The 12,643-nt window shown below is 49.2% G+C and overlaps 1 protein-coding gene across 1 annotated transcript; it reads right to left on the bottom strand.

Moving 5' to 3' along the window:
- Positions 1 to 717: 717 nt before the first annotated feature.
- gask1a (golgi associated kinase 1A) lies at positions 718 to 12,431 on the bottom strand. The gene is made up of 5 exons (XM_079756798.1): positions 11,644 to 12,431; positions 10,729 to 11,181; positions 4,979 to 5,101; positions 3,922 to 4,025; positions 718 to 3,007 (listed from the first exon to the last, which is right to left on the bottom strand). Exons 1-5 carry the CDS (start codon positions 12,007 to 12,009, stop codon positions 2,803 to 2,805), a joined length of 1,251 nt encoding a protein of 416 aa, XP_079612924.1. The 5' UTR covers positions 12,010 to 12,431; the 3' UTR covers positions 718 to 2,802.
- Between the last annotated feature and the right edge of the window lie 212 nt (positions 12,432 to 12,643).

Below are 12,643 nucleotides of genomic sequence, written 5' to 3'. Positions count from 1 at the left end.
ATGATCCTGCTATCCATTATCTATTGTTATCTCTTCTATTCCTGTTGTTTTGGCCTCGCACCTGCATGCACGCGCGCGCATACACACACACACACACACACACACACACACACACACACACACACGCAGACAACGCATGCATACACACGCATATACCCACACACATCGCACACACAACCACACACACGCACACACACACACACATACACATACACATACAGCAGATATGAACTAACTGAGTTCGCAGTGCAAAGACGATAGGTTAACTAGAGTGGAACAGTCAGATACTTAAGTTTTTAAGTTATAGTTACAGTTAAGTGACTCTTCACAGCCCTTGGTATGTTGTATATTGTATTATATAGTGTATATTCTTGGGTGATAACATTCATGTTAACTCTAACACAGAATGTTACTGTGCAAGGTTACTATAGTGCAATACTCTGAAAGCTAGTGTTGCAAGCACTGCAATCTTTTGCAGACAATAATGACATTTTAAAGCACAGAAAGTGAGCGATTTTTTCAGTGGAATCACACCAATATATAGTAAAAAACAACAAGGCATTGTCTGAGGCTGCTATGGGGTATAATTAGACAGTACGGAAATCAGAGGCAGACAAAATGTGTGAAAAGAAGCTCTTGAGAACGTTTGACAATTGCAAAGAGCGAGCCATTAAACCCGGGTAAGATCAAGTAGGAATTAAAGAGTCACGATTTGATCCATTTTGAATCTGAGACGTTTATTCCATGACGAAAAACAATCACCAATTGAAATGTCGCTAATCCCGGCAGCATAACTAACTCCTGGTATTTAATGCATCGAAAACGGCATCGAGACGATAACGTCATTGCTTACACTACACCAGCCCGTCTAATTAATCGTTGCTGACAAACTGTCTGTCGGAATTCAGATGGAAAAAAAAAGCCTAGGCAGCAGCAGGCAAACTTGCTCTCTCGGTCCGTATTCTGTCTTCCTCCAGTTTGAAATGAGTTGGTGCATTTCAATAATGAAAAGCAAGACGAGAGCGGCAGAGAAAAAGCATTTCAAGAAATCCATAGTCAATTCACTTTTCGTCACACACACACGCACACGCTCACGCGCACACACACACACACACACACACACACACACACACACACACACACACACACACACACACACACACACACACACACACACACACACACACATACGCGTTTAGGCTTTCAGGATTTGGTCCAGAGACTATTCACTGACAGACATGTTTTAATCCTTCGATTAAAATGCACAAAAAAAAGCTTATCTTGTGAGAAACCGGCATTCAAATCAATTGTCCAATCTGCTGCAAGCTCTTTTGGAAAAATATTCAGCACAGAAAGTGTGAAGGCCTGTGTAAATGATTTAAGAGTGTTAAAGGAGAGAGAGAGGGTGGTAATGGAAGAGAACCAAACGGCCCGTATTACGCCCTAAACCGCTGGAGAAATAGTTTTTAATTGTAAAATGGATCCAGTAATGTACTGTTCTGTGTTGTGCCGTTTGGCAGCATTCCCTGGAAAGAGAAATGCATGGGAAAAACAAGAGTGATGACCCAGTTGTTAACAAGCTGCGGTTAGCCCTTTTTTCAGTCTGTTATCGAAAGATTCCCCTGCTACCAAAGACGTTGTGTTCATGTGCCCATCCCTCAGCATTATATCAATTTACATGAAACACAGTTTCAGAAAAGCAATCCCATTCGTCTAATGGCCATCGGAAACCAATGAACTCGGCCCCCGGAAAACACATTTTACTTTGCTCGGATAGGTCGAGCAATAGTGAGTGCTTTTAGAATTGGCCACAATAAGGGACTAATGCAGCTAAGCAAAGAGAAAGCTTACAAACAGACTGGCTGCTCATAAATATAATCATTTATAGAGAATCTCTACTTGTTAGTTTTGGACTAGCAAATTAAATGTTTTCTTTTGTACAGGGTACGGTTCTGCACTGCAGAAAGGGAGAGCATCGAACTATTTTATATATATATATATATATATATATATATATATATATATATATATATATCTACATATACAATAATGCCTAAATTAAAAAGACTTGACCTGAAGGATCTTTTTAAGGTGGAGCCCCTTGCTCATGAGTCTTTCAGACAGTGACCGTAAAACAAACAGGCGTTCCCTTAAAAAGTCCCTTGTTTCTTTACTCCCATTCCAGTCCCTTCTGTCTTTGTCATTAACGAACGTGCTCAAGAGAGAGTTCTTATTCAACTGCTTTAGAAAAAAGCGCATCACCCTAGCTCACATCCCTTGTATTTTTGTCTGCAGCGTTTTAACTTCAGTCGTTGACCACTTTCTTTACTCCACGTCCTTTCTTTTGCTTAAAAAATCCCCCCAAAAAAGTGTAACGGCGTAGAGTGTCAACTTAACGTCTGCGGCATGTGTTTTCTTCCCTTTTTTCGAGGCACTTTCTTCCGGCATGGCACCATCTTGGTTTAGGGTCAGGCTAGGTAATGCTAGGGCAAGGCAGCCAGGGACGGGTGGATACACTGTGACACTTTGATGCCAATTTACAGTAATGTAATGGCGAAATGATACCAGTGAATTACTGTAATATTACAGTGGGCATGCATGGCTGTAATGAGATTACAGCAACACGCAGAATGCCACTGTTATATTACAGTAAAACTACTGTATTTATAGTATACAGTACTACTGTAAACTACTGTAAATAAACAGTAGCTTACTGGCGAAACTGCTGCCAGTACTTGACTGTAATTTTGCTGTGAAAAGTTCTACAGTGTATGGGGGCGGGGCTTAGGTGGTGGGGGTTGGTCACAGGTCCCTGTTGAGGCGGAGCCTCTGGTCCCTGATGTGCTGCAGGAGGATCCGCCCCCTCTGCTCCAAGGTGCGGACCAGGGGCCGGAGCCCGGGGGCCCCGCCTTGGCCCTCCCAGAACTCCCGGTCCGAGTAGAGGGACCGCAGGAGCCGGCCTTCCAGACAGCCGGACCGGAGCAGCGACGCCGCCTGTTCCGGGAACCTAAGGAACAGCGGGAGTAGGGTTTAGAGAATCCGGTCTCCAAACTCAGTCGCATCTGTAAACCAGTTGCAGCATTTTTAGCGATTAACAGAAATGTTTTTTTCGTTTTAGAGATACTTTTTTTCATCAAGTATTCATTTGTTCCTCATCTTCATCTGTTCCTCATCTGTTTACTTTGATCATAAGTTATTTGAAGATGGGCGATCTGTCTACTTTATTGATGCACAATATCCAGTGAGAAATGGCTTTTACAGCCCGTAAAGGACTCTTGCTTATTCTACCGCACAACATATTTGATGGGCGATTCCTTACGACCCTTACCAACCCCTAAAGTGTAAAAGAAATTCACAGGGACGCTATTTACAAGAGAAAATCCATTGGTCTTTTTCCCAATGCGTGGCCAGGCCTGAGCCCATGCCAGTGAAGCTTATGTTACTGCAGCTGCGCTCCAATCATCATCATTCCTGTGGTCCGTTTTATCTTCCGTCCAGTCCATTTGGGGGAAATGGAAGAACATTTGGTGTCCTGTTCCTTATCTGTTGTTTGAGTATGTAGGTCTTCCATCCGTCCTGATTCCCCACAATGAATTGTATTCCGACTTTTTAATGGAATGTCTCAGTCAACGGGGGAATTCCGGGAGTGCACTCAGCACACGGAGCGACCACTAATTGAAAGAACTCTGGTCTAATCAGCCCGGGCATGTGACAAAATCCTAACAAGATTGCAGTAAGTGTAATATAGAGCCTGTTTACAGAGTGTGAAAAAGAAGAAAAAAACAAACCTTCCATTTCATGTGTTCCCGTAAATGATGGCTGCGCACCCAAAACAAGCTGCTGGTGTTGTTGTTTTTGTTAGCGACAAGTAGTGAGGCTGCAGTAAAACCACAGATATGGCGGCCATGTGTGTGTACTTACTCATCTATACCTTCAACCAGCCGGAAGTTAAGGTTGTCTGCGGGCTGGTGGGGTCTTCCTGCGTTGTCTATGAACACCATTCTGGAAGGATCCGTCTTCCTCACCTAAAGGATGGGTGAAAAGATATGTCAAAACAAAATACTAGTCAAACTGAGAACTGAGAGCAAGATGACTGAATCGTATTGCCAAACCGACAGCAACCTAAACCCCTAATTACGGGATTGAAATGCTAAAACATTTTTTTGACTTAGTGAATAAACTGTCATGCCTACAATTTTTTAAGGGTCTCTGTAGGTATAATTCGTCATCGGAGAATAGTACTTTTAGAACCACAACATATTTATCGCCACATATTTCCAGATATGCCATCTAATTATAATGATCGCAAACGTATCATTACATTCATATTAGTACAAAATTGTACCTTTACTGCACATTCTTCAAATAAAACATTTCAAACGGCATTTTCCAAATCGACAATATACAAATGCCTCTTCCGTTTTTTTGTACACCACTGCATGGTGAGGTATTATATGTTTATTTATTTAGTAATAATGTTAAGTACGTCGTGTTCTTCCACCCCTTACCCACAGTTACCCTCTCAAAGGGCTTCACAGGGGGCCCACTCAGAGGCCTACGAAACCCTCCCCCCCCACCCTAATGTGCTCCATGTTAGCTAGCTTTGCCACTCCCGTCTGGCCGCAGATATAGGGCGCTATACTGGAGAAAAGCCCAATTTTAAAAGAAGTTTTGTCCCCTCAGCCATCGTAGCACTGAACAGGAATATGTAGATATTTCATCACTGTGTATTGTCCACGTCACGTTAATTCCTGTCTACATGTTTTTCTGTTGTTTATGTGGGGAAAATAGTTTATTTGTTATCTGTGTGCTACACAGTGCTGCTACACTGTGTTTGTGTCTTTTTTTTAAATGTATGCCGACCTGAAACGAGCTAGACTTGACTGTGTGAAAACAATTATCCCCTTGGGGACATTACGAGAACCCAACTAATTAAAGAACCTAACTAATTGCCATCAGCACGGGCGGTTCCTTTTACCAGGATGTGCACCAGCGCCAGCTCTCTGTCGTTGTGACACTTGGCGTGCAGGAGGTTCTCCACGCAGGACTCCTCCGGATCCGGCCTGAAGCCACAGCAGCAGCGGTCAAGCCTGTCGTTCACCTGGGGCCACAGGGACAGAACGCCGCGTCACTGTGGCATCCCCATGGCAACCGAATGCACCAAGGGCGCAGTGAAGCTTCTTCGTTAGATCGTGCCGGAGCGAAACAGCTCATGAACCCTCAAATGGGAAGACGCTCGGGAGAAGCTCTTCTCAAAATGGAGGTGATGAGTAAAAAGGTGTTTATTCTCCTTTTTATGCATGTTTGGCTTCTGGGGTTAAAACACGATGTGGCTAACATCTAAACTTCTAAAGTGAGGGAAACACACATTGAGTCACTGAGAGGGTTCACACTGAGATGTGTGATCTCAGGTCCAAACTCCTTTGGTTGATTTGTGTGTGTGCGTGCGTGTGCGTCTGTGTGGGTGTGTGTATGTGCAGTGTGTGCGCGTCTGCATGTGTGCGTCTGTATGTGCGTGTACATCGACAGGCACACACACACAAGGACACACACAGGTATGTGTTAGTGCACGGCGCATGTGACTCTGAGGGTGTGATTGTGTGGCGGTGACATGCGCCTGTGAGAGAGGTGAGTGCTGATGGAGGACTTGTTTTTCCTCACGTCTCTGTGGCACTCGGAGAAGAGGACTTCTCGCCCTGTCGCCATGCTCAGCCTACGTACCGCGGTGCTGGGACCTCTGAACCGAGGCAGAGTTCAGAGCCCTCTGTGATCCCAACACTGAGATGAGGGCTGATTATGGTCCCACATCGACGCAACGCAATGGCCGCGCAGACGCTTTGACGCAGGCGTGAACCTGTTTTGGTTCTGCGTCAGGTTTTAGGGGGCGGACCAAACACAGCCCTCGCTGCTGCGTCGCCTCGACGCAAGGTTACAATTTCTGGGAGGCGCACGTCAGGCCCTTGCGGCGGACGCAAGGAGGGTCCGCAAGGACGTAACAGGTCCGCGTTGCGTCGACGTGGAACCATAATCAGACCTTTACAGATGGGAAAGCCACTGAGATCCAATACGTTTCATTTGCCTTTGTTTTTGAACGGATTTACTGTTATTATATTTTAAATATTTTTTGTTTTGTTTGGATTTACGAAGGCGGTATCGTCTGAGGATTTAGCCACTCTAGCTTATCCCTGAATACACATTTTTTCAATACAAACATTAATTAGCCTACATTTTAGAAATGTTTGATGATTATCCTATTCCGACAGCCGATGCTGTTAAAAGGAATCACTTATATGACATCACATGCCAGAGAGCAGCTATTGATTGACTTATTCATTGATAGCAAGGTTAGTTTTTTATCACAAGCAATATCAATCTCTCTGATGAGGAGTCCCTGGAACTGTTGAAAAGCAAGAACAGCAGCGTGTTTCTTGAAATGCAAACATGTCTCATTGAGTTCCTCTCCCCTAGTCGAGCTGTATTGGCCCATCCTGACACCCCCTGTGGTTCCCAACAGGCGGTTCTCTGCCCCCAGCCTGCACGAGCTAACTTATTCCTGTTCATCTAATCATTTTGGGCTCATTAACACCGGAGAAGTTAAGGCTTAAATGCCACTTCAACCACTCATTTGAATGCGTAGTTTGTGTAAGCTGCGGTGGTAGGGGCAGCATGCGGTTATGAAAAGAAGACAGAATCAACTTTTCGGGAAACCAACCCCTGAGTCACGCTGCGGTGGCCAATCACGTAAGCCGACCAGACCGAAAGACACACACGGGAAGAAGAACCTTGTTTAGCACGTAACGTTAGCATTGTAGCGTTCCGCTGTTTACCGACCAACTGCGAAGATGGAAGAGAGACTGATTGCTGCCCTGTTGTCCTTTCCAGAGCGGAACAACGCCGCCATGAAGGAGTGGTTTAGGTTCTATACAAGACGTCACACCAACCAGCCGTGAAGTGACCCTCCCACATGCGTGTTTACGAATCCTACTATGGCCACGCCAAGACCCGCCCTACTCTGTCTGTGATTGGCCGGGTTGCATGCAACTCAACTGGACGCTTTCAAACTCTAAGGTACCCTCGCTGTGAGCATTCGAGAGCGTCACAAAAGAGCTCTAACCCCTAACCCTAACCCCTAACCCCTAACCCCTAACCTTAACCCCTAACCCTAACCCTAACCCTAACCCTGACCCTAACCCCTAACCTTAACCCCTAACCATAACCCTGACCCTAACCCCTGACCCTAACCCCAACCCTAACCCCTAACCCCTAACCCTAACCCTAGCAGCTAATATCAAGCCAGTAAAAGCGCAGTAGTTGAATCCATAGACAGTAGAATCAAAGATAGGGGTGACGGACCAATCAGAATTAGATGGCAACAGTAGGACTCGTAAATTCGCCTCCCACATTGCCGCAGCAGTTTGCGGTAATGGCCGCAAAGCCTGATCCAGTGATGTTGAGCTGGTGGAGGTTGTGTGGATGATGGCTGGTTCAAACACCCTCAGCCGGCCCGAGTCAGACTGATCGGCCTCTGGCGCTGGGCGTGGCTGCACACCTGTTCAGCCCCACCAATCAACGTGCACAGGTTCAACCGGCCATCACCACCACACACTCAGGGAGGTCTGCTGCATGGCAGCAAGTGACGCCTCATGCTCTATATAACCATACTCAACCTCTGGTTTCTCCGATTTTATTTAATGTAATTACTGATGTTTTGTTTTTTCTACATCCTGTATTTCTGTCCTCGTATCAGGGCTTGGCTGTGAAAGAGCCTTGTGCTCAGCCAAGCCAAAACAATGAATTGAATTGACTTGAATACTAAACCGGTTTCAACATCACCCCCTTGCATCCTTGATCTGGAGGAGGCCAATCAAAGCCACTTAATTGGCATGTAGCAAACGACATTGTTACAGAGCCCTTGGTGTGGGTGTGTGTTGGTGTGTCTGTGTGCGTGCATGTCTTTTGCATGGTTGTGTTTGCATGTGTTTTACCCTGTGTATGTGCAAGTGTGCGGGGATGGGTGTGTGTCGGTGTGTGTGAGGGCACGGGTATGCATGTTCCTGTGTTGGTGTGTGTGTGCATTGCTGTTGCATGTGTGTGTGAGTGCGTGGGCAAGTGTGCGGGTGAGTGCGTGGGCACGAGCGCGTGTGCGTACGAGTGTGTGTACGTGAGAATCCTAATTGCGCATGGGAGTGTCCTTCACGCCCGCGCTGGGTATTGGACAGTACCAGGGGGGCGTTGGGGTGGAGGGCTGGCGTCATGGGAGGGGGGGGGCGGGCGGGGGTGGTGTGTTGGTGTGTGTGGGGGGGGGAACAAGTGTTCACAGCCCCATCATCAGCTCTGAGTGGATCAATAGCATGCTATTAGTGCTTGGCCCTGTTACAGCCAGCGACCGCTGGCAGCTCTAACAGGAACGGGCTGCTTCATGGATTATTCATACGCCCCACCCACCCACCCGCCCACCGCACAGCCGAGATGGGTGTTAGATACACATTCAATCTCAGCGCATCGGGGGTTTGGGGGGGGGGGGGGGGGGAGACGTGGGGAGACGGGACAGAACAAAGCAGAACAAAACGGCTGAAAGGTCGCGTGAAATGAACAGGGAGACGCCGCGATGCTTTTGTGTGCTGACAGGACGGGATCACACGACTGGGTGGGCGGAGAGTGTTTTTAATACGCAATCACCAAGGAGGCTGTGTTCTTATTTGTGTTTATTTTTTGGTCTGATGATGATTGCTTTTTTTTTCATCTCGTCCCTCTTTTTGTTGTTTGTGGTTCGCTCGAGTTTAGAGGAGCCGACGCTGAGTGAATGAATAAACTGTTGAGACTCGTTATCATGTGACACCTCATAACTGAGTCAGACTTATTAAAACACACACACACACACACACACACACAAACACACACACCCACACAACCCCATTTCAAAAGAACCGTGGCTAATGATTGAGATTTAACAAGTTCACTCACATCGGCAATCACACTAGACACACACACACACACACAAACACAAGAACACTTGAACACACACTCACATGCACACACACACAAACACACAGTGCACTTCACTCGTACACACACACACACACACACACACACACAAACTCATTATGCGTGGTGATTAGGACGACCCCGCCCTGACGCGGCGGCGGCCGCACTGCAGTAACCTCCATACCTGCAGACTCATCAGCCAGAGATTGCATATCTGATTTATAATTGCTCCCCGGATCCTGAGTGACAGGAGCGCTGATCCGTCCTCACCAAGGGCGTCCAATCAGGTGTGATGAACGGAGCACTCTTTAGAGGACCGCCACGGTGACGCACGTCGCTTTAGACGCGGTTTTCAACCTGGAGGCCAGATGAGGCCAGATGAATAAGTTTGTGATTCAGGCTGGCAGCCGGTCTGTTATACAATAGCGTTCAGGGTTCCTCTGATACCGATGTGTCTGGGCATACGTCCTTGTAGGCTTTCGTTTGACTGGAGGGAGTGAGTCACTATCTCTGTGTTATCGGTTCAGATATCCTGTCTCTCTGTCTGTCTGCCTGTCTCTCTCTGTCCGTCTATCTGTCTCTCTCTCTCTCTGTCTGTCTATCTATCTGTCTCTCTCTCTGTCTGTCTATCTGTCTGCCCATCTCTCCGTCTGTCTCTCCGGTCGTCTGTCTGTCTGTCTGTCTCTCGGTCTGTCTCTCTCTCTGTGTCTCCGTTTGTCTGTCTGTCTGTCTAAGTTTCCATCTGTCTGCCTGTCTCTCTGTCCATCCGTCCGTCAGGCTGTCTGTCTGCCTGTCTGTGCCTGCCGTTCAGTTCGCAAGTCTGCTTGTCTCTCCACATCTGTCTGGCTGTCTCTCCATGTGTCTGTCTGTCCGCCTGTATGTCTGTCTGCCTGTCTGAGAGGATGTACGTCTGTCTGTAAGGTCTCACAACCCACAAGCTAAATCTCAGGTTTATATAACGGGCTCTTCATCGGCTACTCTCTCATTAAAGAAGGAACTATAAACACAAATTAAACAAAGAACGAAAACAAAATGGAGCTCTTTGTTCTGCTGGGGCTCGGGCTCCAGGCTCTGTGTCACTACCACGTGTCTGCCCTCGTTTCCTTGCACCGTTAGCGGCGACGACGCGAGGCCGCCGGTAGCTCCGCATCAAAGACTGACGGAGCGGGCTGCTGTCGGATCGCTCTGACCTCTGAATGAAGCGCTTTGCCGGGTCACGGACCTGTGGAGCGCTGGGATTGACGAACCGTCCGAGATGTCTCTAGCGAAACGCCTCTGAACGCTGCCTTGTCCGCGATGCCTCCTGACTGGGAATGAGACCCGAGCCAAGACTCGGCAGAGAGTTGCTCCTCGTCGGAGTGTGGAGGTCGGCGGGAGGGAGGTGGTGGGAGGGAGGGGGGTTCGGGGGGGGGGGGGGTCCTCCCTTTGAAGTCACATATGTTGCGCCTTCTGGCGGAGGACTTAAATCCCTGGAGAGCCTTCATCTCCCCTTCATCTTCCTCACCGCTGCTCTGCACACTTTCTCTCTCTAACAGACCTCGCTCTCTCTCTCGTGAATACTCCCAGCGCCGCGGCCACCCTGCCCAGGAATGGGAATCCTTTTCATAACCTGCTGCTGACCATAATTAAACGATTGTCTGCGAGCTGAATGGAGCCAGATGGGGGGGGGGGGGGATAAAACATTCATTTCCTCTTAAGAGTCTGAAGAGGGCCGTCATTCCTTCTCCTCCCTCATGCTCTTACCTGGAGCAGGAAGTCAAAGAGGGCCAGCCTCCCCCACTCCGAGTGGTTCACCCCCACGCAAGGGGCAGAGGTCAGCTCCGCCCCCTTCCCACAATGCACTCTGAGCAGCTCTTGGTACTGCAGCCAGCTGAGGGGCACCGAGTTCTGGTCGTTGTCCCGGTCGTCCAGGTGCTGGATGTTGGGGTCCCACCAGACCACGGGCCTAGGGGCGCCGTCGGTGTACCTGTAGGGTAACACGTCGCTTTGTGGGAAGGTCCTGAGCACGGCGGGCAGGGCCCTGTTCAGTCCCAGGACGCGGTCCAGGTGGAAGGCCAGCACCTCGTACCAGTCGTCGGGGCGCTTCAGCAGGGAACAGCTCCCCCGACGGCAGCGCTCGCTGTGGTTCTCTGGAGCTACCCGCCGCGGCAGTGCATGCTGGGTAGTCTGGCGCTTATTGAGTTCTCGGCTGGATGTCTAATGAGAGAGACGAAATAGGACCTGATTGATGAGTAATAGGATCAACAGGCATTAACAACATCACCGATGGATAGTGGGAACCAAACGCTGACCCGTTAATGTCTTGATAGACTTGATTAAATTGGATCCATAGATCGTAATACTTCTACTCTATTTAATTAAATTGCATCGCGAATGATTTATGACTCTGATTTCGATCCGTACATCTAGAGACGTACACTGTGTTCAGCAGAGCTTGTGGACGGTCTCCAAGTTTTTCCAATCGACAGAGTAACCCATTATGAAACCAGAGATAATTCACACTGCAGTCGCGCCCTGGAGGCCAGAGGGCGACCACTAACAAGACACTCGCCCGTTCAACTCTCAACATGAACAAGAATTCAAATTCGACAGCCAAGACTCCGCAGCCGCCTTTCACGAGAAAAAAGGGGAATACATTCCAACAAACAACACCTTTACCTTTGCACCGTTCTGCTTCTGGAAGCTGCTGGGGTCCAGGGCTGCTTGGAGGACCTGCCCGTGGGCGGGGACCCGGGCTTTGCTGACCACCTCTCCAGAGGCAAGGAGCTCCATCTTCTCGAGGTCATCGTCGCCGAGCCACGGGGTGTCCGGGCGTCTGCGGATCTTTCTTAGGTCACCGTCAGGGAAATCCTGCCGCCGGCTGTCGTGACACACTGCCTTTCCTTCGTTCCTCACCGCTGCCTCGTGTTTGGGCTCTTTTGACATGTGACGCTGTTCTTTGAGAACCCTGCCGGGCCTTTTCACGGCTTGCTGCTCCTTACAAACTCTGTCAGATTCCCCCAAGTGCTTTGTTGCGCCTTTCATTTTCTCTGAACCATTGTCACGCTCCGGAGACGTTTTGATCGGATGCCTGCCCTTGTCCAATCGCGGTTCTGCACGGGTCTTTCCCTGTGTTCCCACCCGGTGGAGTGCAGACTGGCTAATTTTAGCTGGGAGGTTCGCCTGATCGTCTGCCCGTCTGTCTCCCTGTTTTCGGTGCCTCACTGGGGTATTTTCTAGCGGCGGGAGAAGGCCTGCGGTCCGGCCCTCTGCAGTATGATTGTGTGTTCTGGGGAGAGGCTCAACCACAGTGGCGTGGCGAGCGGGCTTAATTCTACCCCTCGGCGCTCTGTTGTTGACTGTAAACCGTGGAAGGGGGGAACGGAGGCGATTCGCGGGGCGCTGGCCGACGCCTGACCTCTCCTTCCTTTTGAAAGCAATCCCTCTGCTGCTGTTTTCGTTCTGCCTCCGGCCTCCTCCTCCTCCTCCTCCCCCTCCTCCTCCTCCTCCTCCCCCTCCTCCTCCTCCTCCTCCTCTCCCTTCGGCCCCGTGGGCGTCTTCGGTTGCGCCCGCCCTCCCATGTCCGCCCCTGTTGCCCGCCTCTCTGGCTGGGGGCCCGGGGGTCCCCTGCCCCCCAGCCGGGCGTCTCCTCCAGGAGCCACTGTGGAGGTTGGGTAGC

Source organism: Pollachius pollachius (assembly GCF_949987615.1).
Source record: "Pollachius pollachius genome assembly, chromosome: 1".
Lineage (NCBI taxonomy): Eukaryota > Metazoa > Chordata > Actinopteri > Gadiformes > Gadidae > Pollachius > Pollachius pollachius.
The sequence above is the reverse complement of the archived record's forward strand: the minus strand, read 5'-3'. Positions and strand labels throughout refer to the sequence as shown.

Coding starts and splice junctions, on each gene's coding strand:
- gask1a (XM_079756798.1), bottom strand. CDS start 12,009: ATGAAAGGCGCAACAAAGCACTTGGGGGAATCTGACAGAGTTTGTAAG. Junction 11,182..11,643: donor AGAAGCAGAACGGTGCAAAG/GTAAAGGTGTTG, acceptor CTCTCTCATTAG/ACATCCAGCCGAGAACTCAA. Junction 5,102..10,728: donor TCTTTGACTTCCTGCTCCAG/GTAAGAGCATGA, acceptor CTGTGGCCCCAG/GTGAACGACAGGCTTGACCG.